Source organism: Chanos chanos, chromosome 6, assembly GCF_902362185.1.
Source record: "Chanos chanos chromosome 6, fChaCha1.1, whole genome shotgun sequence".
Lineage (NCBI taxonomy): Eukaryota > Metazoa > Chordata > Actinopteri > Gonorynchiformes > Chanidae > Chanos > Chanos chanos.
In genome coordinates this window covers 44739558-44749557 of record NC_044500.1, presented here as the reverse complement: position 1 = coordinate 44749557, position 10000 = coordinate 44739558, and the positions used below count along the sequence as shown (strand labels likewise).

Here is a 10000-nt window from a genome sequence, read left to right as displayed (position 1 = left end):
TCCCACCTCTGAGACAGCCCCCTCTGACTCCACTGCCCTGCCCTCTGAGGAAGGCACAGGAACCAAGGAACAAGAGGAAGAAGAGAGTGAGAGAGAAGGAGAGGAGGAAGAGGAGGAGACAGAAGAAGAGAGAGAGGAGGAGAAACGAAAGAAAAGCAAGACAGCGCTGGAAAAGGAGAAAAAGCAAAGGAATAGTACCACAGCACTGCAACCTCCTGCTCCGACTCCGGCTGCTACATCTAAAGAGAAAAGACCAGGACAGTCTGATGCCAAAGCTAAACCCACCACAGTGCCACCAAGTGATATAGATGACAGGTTCACCCTGGTCACCCAGGGACCCTTAGGTGAAGACTCTGTCAACATGCAACTACCCAGCAGCCCAACCAGGACCACAGGACTAGCCAGTGAGGACAGGAGCATCTGGCCTGTGTACATACACACTGGTAGGTGAGCTACACTCTCTCTGCTTACACATGACCTCATAGTTTGGAACTCTCACATAACAGAACCAGAATTCTAATGAGAGTTCTGCAAAGAATTCTGAGAAGAATTCCAGCTTGTTCACAAAAGAGACTTCAATATTTGTAATATTATCAGAATTCCCCCTTTTCAAACCCTGCTGAAGAGTACAGAGCTACAGGGTTTTTTTTCTTCTCAAATATCTCAAATTTTGGAATTTCTACAGCGAAGAACTAGAATTATTTATAGAATCAACATTATGTATTCACCATGGAAACACTCTCTGAATGTATTACCAAAAACTCTCTTCAGAGGATACAGGGGGAAAAAAAAGGCTGTCTCTGTTTGTTCTGAGGGAAGGAGTGATTTGGATAAGATCCATCATCTGAAGTCGTTATATCTGAAAGTCTTCCAGGCTGTAAAACTCTTAATGGAGTCAGCTGCATTCGTAATTTGATTCTCGCCTTGTGTCATTTTGAATCAGTGTATTAATCATCTGCCCTAAGCAAACCTCCCTCTTTCAAAAACATATGGACCCTGCTCACACACTCTCTATCTTTGCTCTGTCTTTACACTTTCATAGGAAAACGAAAGAGGGAATAAATCGGATAAACTGCAACAAACAGTTTTGAACAAACCTGTTGCCCGTCTTGCCCTAGAAGTACTGGTAGACAGTTCTGCCTTGCGCTGGACAGTCTGCCATCTCATACGTTTTATTCCAGAGCAAATCCGGCACAATCAATTCATCAGTTTAAGATTCTTTGGAGTGCCAGAAATTTAATAGTGGGAGTGAGAGATTATAATTACGGCCAAATTCTTCTGGAAGGCAGATCATGTTGAAGGATGCTGGCCACCAGAGCTATGGAAATATGTTATTATAATGCGGTTTTTAGATACGTAATGTGTCATTCTAGCATGTATTTCGCTCATGCAGATCAAACTGAACTGTCCTAAGCCTGCATGACAACAGACTGATTCTGCTTGCTGATTCTGTTTTAGCTGTATCGCAGTTATAGCTTATCTGCCATTATTTAATTCTCAATGTCTTCCTTCTCCTCCTCTTCCTCAACTCCACAGAGGGGAACACTATCTCCACGGTAACCAGGGGCCCTGTTTGGGTGGGGAGCCGGGTGGAGTGGATCATTCCGCTGATGGTGGTGTCAGCTCTCACCTTGCTCTGTCTAATTATGCTATTGGCAGCTCTAATATACTGGAGGTATGAGTTATAAACCTGTTAAATTATTTATACTGTCAACCACACCCATAATTACACCTGTATTTGCTTCTGTACCTATTCTGAACAACACGGCTGTAATCAGCGTCTGGCCACTCCTTTGAGATGATCACTATGGCACTGAGGTAGTTTAGTGAACACAGAGTTCAGCTTGCTTTCAGAACCTCTTTCAGTAGGACTTTTTTTTATCCATCATGGCCTCCTTACAGTTACAATAAGAGATGGATGCATGAATGGAAAGTGAATGCAGATTTCATTAGAGATGAAGTGGGCCAGATTTGGTCTTGATCCTCTTTTGTACGGTGAGACAATGTGAATACGAAGTGAAGTGAGTCCATTTTCTGTTCACCTTGGTTTGCTGCTGTGGGGACTGTGATTGGTTCTTTTCAAAAGGACTGTGTGTGAAGCCAAGCGACGATTCCAGCAGTGTGACAATGTCTTTAGCATTGATCAAGTCCTCCTCCTTAAATTCTACCTTCAACGATGTAATGACCATTCCAATTAAAAGAAGGGTTTGCATCCGAATACAGCCGTCCTTCCCCGACACAGGTAGTGGAGCGGTGTAACTGGCCTGGCTGGTTTCTTTTCACGCGGTAATCTCTGAAAATCATTTCTATTGTGGCTCCTATATCCACCATATGCATCCACCTTCTGCACCAACATCATTTATTCTTCTGTCTCCATCACTCTTCTTTGAGGCCTAGTGGACTTCCTGTCTGTTTTCCGTGTGCTTGAGTCCTCTCCGTCTGAAGGCCAGACAACACATTTAGCACAAGACGTGTATGTCTGCGACGCACACCTCCACCATCCCTGTGATCATGTGTCGTGTCGGAGTCAGAGGAAGAAGCAGAAGAGGGGGTTGGGGTTCAGGTGGGGTGGGGTGGGGTGGGGTGGGGTGGGGCAGAGTGTTTGCCTAAAAAACGGTCCTGTCTTTCGAGAGAGAGAGAGAGTTTTGTCCCTCTCTACTGAACTGAGCTGAGATTCCAACCACACCGGCTGGTCCGGTCAAGTCGTCAGTAACAGCAAGACATACGGGTCGCGCCTGTAATGAAGAAAGCATGGCAAACGAAAAAGGTTCAGTGTCAAAGCTATGATTCACTCACCAGACTCTGTGTCTCTCTGTCATTTAAAATGTTTGGTTGGGAAAGAGTGAGTTAAAGCATGTGTGACCGTTAATGTTGATTGTTCAAAAGGGTGTGTGTGTGTGTGTGTGCGTGTATGTGTGTGTGTGTGTGTGTGTGTGTGTGTGTGTGTTAGAGATTAGATTTACTGAGGAGGTCGAGTGATGAAATATTGAGCTGTATAGTGTTGTGAATTGCGGATTGGCCCGTTTGATTAATCTTGTCACCATCACTAGACAGGACGTGATTTTGAAGCAGAGAAGATGATCAAAGGCAAAACAGGCTGGCTGACTTAGTGCCTCTCTTAGTGATTTAGACTCATCTCTCCTTTGAGGGAATCTCCTTTGCGGGAAATTGTTTGGGTAGGGGAGAGATGTAATCGTTCTTTGGCTACTCTGGAATTGTTTTTACCTGATGTGAAATTGACACGATGTGAAAAGGGTTTTGGGATCGTCATAAGAGGAACGATGAATGGTTATGGTCGTTAAAATATCATCAAACATCATAATTTCATTATTATGTGCTTTCTAACACTCTGGAGTGTGACAACGCTGGCATGAACGAGACTGTTCTTTTTCACAGTCTCTGGTTTGGAGACCCTCTGAAATACATGTTTTGGTTAATGCCTAGCACCAGCTCACTTTGTTCAGGACACCAAGTGCTCAGTAATCTGTAAATGAGTTGCTTTCATTTTGCTAGTGCTGGGATGGAAAATTATGTTGGTCCTAAAATTATGTTGCAGACGAGATCACCGTCCACTGATGTAGAAATAATTGGTAACACTACAGGGTAACACAATATATCGCTACTGGTAACACTAGGTAATGCTAACTTCGTCAGCTGCACATATCAATCATTCAAGTCATTTTATCATTTATTTATGAATAAAAAAATGACATTTTTTATTCATCTAAGAAGTGGAGCTTAATGGGAAGATGTAGCTGGCTTTTACGGAGATGAACATATCAAATTTGAATGTGTGTGTGTGTGTGTGTGTGTGTTTATTACAGTGTCTCCTGTAAAGTTGAGTGCTTGTTTTAGCTCTTTTGACTCAATATGTTGTCACTGGCTAAGTGCGCGGCCTTGACGCTGCCAAAGCAGTAAGCTAATAAGGCTTTGTGAAGTCTCAGATCCATCTGGATGGCTTAAAGGCTTTCTGGACTTGATGAAGCTCACAGATGTCGAACGTGTACAGCACTGGAGAGTGCACCACACAACTCAATGTCTTCCCCCTACATATCTGCACTTTTATACAGAGAAACTATGAAAGAGAGAGAGAGAGAGAGAGAGAGAGAGGGAGATAGAGAGCGAGTACAACAGAGAAATGGTTTTTGAGAGAAGTGTTTTTTTTCTTGTATTCTTTTGGAAAAGACCAAGCTTAAAGCAAACAGAAAAACAGAGTAATATTATATTAAGGTGTTTTATATTAAATATTAAAACACCTTTGAAAGTGCATTGTGGATGAAGAGATGGCGAAACAGAGAGAATATGAATGAAGGAATCTGTACACACTGGGGCATTCTCTGGCCTCATTCCCTTATACACAATTCATTTAGATATACCCCCCCCCCTCCCAAAACCCTCCAATCACTGACAAGCCCCCACCCCAGGTCAGGGGAATGCAGGGGTGTGATCCAGGGGAATCCTTTTGTCCCATCCTCTCTTTCCCCCCCTCCCTCCCTCTTCCTCTCTCTCTTGCTCTCTCTCTCTGTCTCTCTCTCTCTCTCACACACACACCCTCTCTCTCCATCAGAAGTGCTTTCTTTTCTTTCTCTCTCTCTCTCTCTCCCCTTCTCTCTTTCTCTCCTCTAACCTTTCAAGGATGAAGAGCATCTGTTCTCTGCTTTGTATTAAGCACAGGTAGGGTATTCAGGTGGAAATGTGCCTGCTTTAGCCACACACTCTGTCTCACACACACACACACACACACAGAAACTGGACAGATATGTTGGCACTGCTTGAAAGGATGTGAAGATGTGGTCAGTCAGTTGTTTAATAATTAATGTTTTCGTGTTACCAAAAACAGTATGTATTTCCAGTGCACTGAATTCAGTATTTAATCTTTTATAATGGCCATGTTTTTCCTCGATTTTGTGGAGATAGTGTTGTCTTTTGCATGTACCGGAGATTTATTTATTCTCAGTAATTGCTAGTAAGATGACTTGAGAAACTTGTAAAAGAGAGAAAGTCTCTCTTTAGAGAATATTGTTGTGATATTATCTGCCTGTTGGTGGTCTTTGTTGTTTGTAAATCGATGCTGATGGATGTTTTAACATTAAAAATCTTTTTTCTCTCTCTCTCTCTCTCTCTCTCTCTCTCTCAGGAGGTTTTTCCAGGCTGCTCATTTGTATGTAGAGGAGAGGAGTTCCCCCAGAGTCAACAGTAATGAGAGTTTCCCAGTCCTCTCCATACCTGGTGAGTTAGACGATACACTTCTGGACACACACACACACACACACACACACACATATGTGCATGCACACATGCCCAGAGGCAGACATAAACATTTGTGCACATGCACACATACATGCGCACACACACAAACACTCACAGATGCACGCGCACAAACACGCGCGCACGCGCACACACACACGCGCACACACACAAACGCACATGCATTTTCTTTGTACTGTAGGTTCGTATCACTGTATGTATTTACTTGTTCAGCATCAGCTGCGTGTTTTCACTGCTGCATCATCACTATGGATGAAGACCTTTAGTATCTTTAATCAATAAGGATGGTAGGAGAGAGACACCAGCAAAAGAGCAGGATAGCAACGCAGAACACAATTTATAGTATCTAAGAAGTTAAACAAAATGATATATTAGACATTTGTACTAACCAGAAACCAACCCACAGTAACAGATTAGCACTTCTTACCCAAAGCTGCAAAAGTTAGCGGTGCAGACCTGGTGGGACATTTGTTTTATTTTGACAAAGGGACTCCTGATTTGCCCCAGGGGAGAGGGAGAGGTGGTAACACACGCCCTGTCCCTCTGTGGGCGTTTTAAAAGACTGTGGGGTTGCGGTGACAACTCCACAAGGGACGGGAGGAGGACGTTCCCGTTCTGATTGCTCAATTTGTGCCGTTGATGGTTCTGGTAAATTATCCAGCTGCTGCCGCCATTGTCTGTTCATCCGTCTTATTTTTTTGTTTATTGTTCTCTCTCTCTCTCTCTCTCTCTCTCTCTCTCTTTCTCTCTCTCTCTCTCTCTCTCTCTCTCTCTCTCTCTCTCTTTCCTTCTCCCTCTCTCTTTCTCTTTCTGTCTGTCGGTTCTGAATGACATCTTTATGTAACGGTGCGCCTTAGGAGTAAAACTAACCATTAGTGTTTATAGCCATGCTGTTAGAGGCTGATAGCTTTATGTTCTGTGAAACATTAAACCTATCAACGGCGTGTGTTAAATCACAGAGAAAACAGCGGGAAAAGTGGGGGTGTAATTCTAGGACTGGAGAAGTATGTTCGTATGTGTGTGTGTGTGTGTGTGTGTGTGTGTGTGTGTGTGTGTGAGAGAGAGAGAGAAAGAGAGAGAGAGATTACCAATTCAGGAGCAAACCACTTCTCGAAACAAAAAAAAAAGGAAAAAATCTCCTCATTTTAAATTTCAATCACTTATCTTCACTTCTTATGCGCATTTACCCAGTCAGTTTTGATGAACTGGTGTCTCTCCAGGTGATTAGATAGAGAAAGCCTACAGAAATGTTTGAATATTTGAGTATCTAGAGCTATGACTAGCATGGCAGGCTCTTTGTTGACGATGACAGGGTCTGGTCCCAGCTGTGGGTCTGTGGCCCTGGTAATGAGCAGGGATTCCCATGGGAACACTGGATCACCCCTACACCCTCCTGTTAATGTTACTGCTAATTAATGGAGTACCAATGAGACACCTCCCTATACTCCCTATATGCCGGAATCTCTCACCATGTAGACCTCAGCTTCCTGTCACGCACACACACAGTCATTCATCTCAGGCAGCTGGACAAGAACTTGAGTTTACAGCGGTCCTTGGTCCAAATAAGTATTTTAGGTCTCTGAATGACTTGGCCAATGTCCCAATGCGCCTACACGGCTCCTTTTCCGTTTTGGTTACTACGGTTACTGAAAATCTAACACGATTTAATAGTGTGTTAAAGCCATACCAAAGGGACAGCATGTGAATGGCTCGTTCACGGAGTTTTCATTAACACTGCTGTTTATCCTCTTCGGAGAGCAAGGTCGCAAGGAAAGAAGAGAGGAGAATTGGTACAGGACCAAATAACTAAAATAGGTCAAATACTCATTTAATCCAAGTCTGACTTACAGATCAACATATATAGAGTCAGTGTTTGTGATACTATATATGTTTTTGCCCCCTCCCTCCCATTTTTCCCCATTCACCCAGTAAAAGAGGGATTTGTTGAAACCAGAGCCTCCATTCTCAAAGGCATAACACAGAAAACTCTTATATATAAACCCATCATGTAGCAGAGGAAAGCTACATGACTAAGAGGCCTTCTCTTGCTTCTTTTTATAACTTTGTTCACTGCTTTGTCTCAATGTTTGTTTGTTTTTTGTTTGTTTGTTTGTTTTGTTTTTTCAATTGGTATTGCATGAGTCAGCAGATTACCACAGTGGCAGGAAAGAAAGTTGACTTGAGTTTAATATAGAGCCTTATCACAAATGCATTCATTTAGACAACTCAGATTTATGGTCAGCACAGAACTTATTAGGAAAATACTTGTAGCGTGTAATACACTAAGGCCATTCTCTAAACAGAATTATTATTGATGCTGTATTTTCTTATTAGTTTGTGTAGTCACATTAGTTGTTATGACTTGTTTGTGTCCCAGCTTGACTTTTAATGCGGTGTGTGTGTGTGTGTGTGTGTGTGTTTCAGATGAGTTGGAGGCAATCTCAGTCAGACAGTTTATCAAACACACCATGGAACTTTACTCAAACAACCAGCATGGCTTCTCACAGGAGTTTGAGGTAACATTTGTTTTCTGTTTTCTGCCAGGACAGTTTTAGTATAACAATACGTTACCAGATAAAGCACTATGTCACTGTTCAGAGTGGTGGATGTCTGAGCATGCGTGTGTGTGTGCGTCTCTCGTGTGTGTGTGTGTGTGTGTGTGTGTGTGTGTGTGTGTGTGTGTGTGTGTGTGTGTGTGTGTGCACGTGCGTGTGCGTGTGTGTGTGTGTCTGTGTGTGTGCGTGTGTGTGTGTGTGTGTGCGTGTGTGTGTGTGTGCGTGTGTGTGTGTGTGTGTGCGTGTGCATGTGTGTGTGTGTGTGTGAGAGTGTGTGAGTGCTCTGGATGACATGGGGCCACAGATGGCTTTGGAAAAGAAGAGATAATTAAAGGAGAGAGACTCATTAAAACGACTCCTCTAGCCCTGGTTGGCTGTGTTGGAGCAGTTAGGGATTTGGCTGAGTTAATGCCCAGAGCAAACACCTTTCCTCTGTAGGATTAACTGTGACCAGCCTCACTGGGTTCACACAAATGCCTACTTTAAAGCCAACCATAATGCTCACCTTCAGTTTAAATCGACATTTCAGCTGAAATTCGCACAAACAGCCCAAGAAAGAAAAAAAATGACGACTGTCAACGTTAGTTACACTTTTTTTTTGTCAAATAAAGTTTTTTAACATTTTTGTGCAAAGAAAAGAACAAAATACCCTGGGACCTTCGAAATTCAGGTTGAGTTTTCAAGTTTCAAGGTTTATTCAGAGCCCACAACAAACAAAACAGCATGAAGTTTGACTGAATTTCGCCCACAGGACTTTACATACCTGCCCTATCCGAATCTCACAGTGTGTTTTTATGGGTCCATCGTGCATAGTTATACAGAAATATCTGTTTGTCAAATTTAAATCTAATACTGTAGTATATTAAGACACACAGTGGGCGGATGAATTATTTTGACTGATGTCAATGAGTGCCTATTGGCAATGTCTGTCATATTACAGCTGGCTTGAGCAAAATGAATCTTAAATTGATTAGATACGCCAATGATTGAGGGTTTTGTTTTGTGTTTTTTGTTTTTTGGGGGGGGGTTTTTTTGGACAAATGGGCCAAATTTCCCATTAATTACATGGTTAATTACTTACATAATGACATCTTCATGGATAGTCTAATGTTTTGAGTCGTAAATAAATTCTTTGGGCTAATATATTTGCAAATTTGGTGGACTAAACAGATAAAAAAGAGCAAACTTTCAGCATTGCACTCTTGAGAGGACGGTACTGCAATTTCCGTTTTATTGATTTCTCTCTCTCTCTCTCTCTCTCTCTCTCTCTCTCTCTCTCTCTCCAGGAAGTGCAGCATTGCTCAGCAGATATGAAAATAACGGCTGAACATTCGAACCACCCCGACAACAAGCACAAAAACAGATACATCAACATTGTCACCTGTGAGTCAACAAAAAGCACATCAACTTTACAAATTGAATATTACGCAGCCTTTAAAGGCTCTTTGTGATAAATGGGGAGCCATTATTGGAAGTACTTTTCCATTTCCTGCTCATAAAAAGGATAAGAAGAATGAGATAAAGACAGCACTTTATTTGTTGGCTATTTTTCATAAAGCAGACATTATTTCATGATTCCATCTTGGTTTTATATCCCAAAACGAGAGAGCCAACAACGTATAATTGTTTTTTGAACGATGTAGTGTCACTGGCTACAATTAGTCTCACAATAGGAATTCTGTCGCATATTTAAGGTGGGATATTTTAATGTGGGCACAACAGTAGCCACAACAATAACATCAATAATAATAATCATAATAATCATAATTATAGTCATAATCATAATAATCATAACAATAATGAGCATTAACATTATCATCATCATCATCATAAGAGGAAGAGTTTTATGTGTTGCTGTTCTCACATCTCACAGATGACCACAGTCGAGTGAAGCTGCAGCCTCTGTCGGGAAAGGACTTCAAACGTAGTGACTACATCAACGCCAACTATGTCGATGTAGGTAGACGACTCATCTTCCTCTTACAATTCAAACTCTTTGAAAAGTTAAAGCTGCCCCTGAAACACATCCCATAAAACCATAGCTCTTGAGATGAACTGATTAAAACCCAACGGTGCGGCTCGAAAATGAAGCCGTTGGACCGAACGCGCACCCTGCTCTGACCCGAGCGTTTATGTGTGATGAGAATTTTATTGATCTTTCCCCTGTTTGTGCTTTT

At 42.2% G+C, this 10000-nt stretch overlaps 1 protein-coding gene across 1 annotated transcript in view; it reads left to right on the top strand.

The window, feature by feature from the left end:
* ca16b (carbonic anhydrase XVI b) overlaps window positions 1–10000 on the top strand; it is a 103680-nt gene that overhangs the window by 87234 nt on the left and 6446 nt on the right. Inside the window, exons 13-19 of the mRNA XM_030778398.1 lie at window positions 1–443; window positions 1537–1675; window positions 4636–4674; window positions 5138–5229; window positions 7693–7784; window positions 9110–9206; window positions 9697–9779. The exon at window positions 1–443 is cut by the window's left edge and continues 275 nt beyond it. Of these exons, the coding sequence (XP_030634258.1) occupies window positions 1–443; window positions 1537–1675; window positions 4636–4674; window positions 5138–5229; window positions 7693–7784; window positions 9110–9206; window positions 9697–9779 (985 nt within the window). The remainder of the gene's footprint in view (window positions 444–1536; window positions 1676–4635; window positions 4675–5137; window positions 5230–7692; window positions 7785–9109; window positions 9207–9696; window positions 9780–10000) is intronic.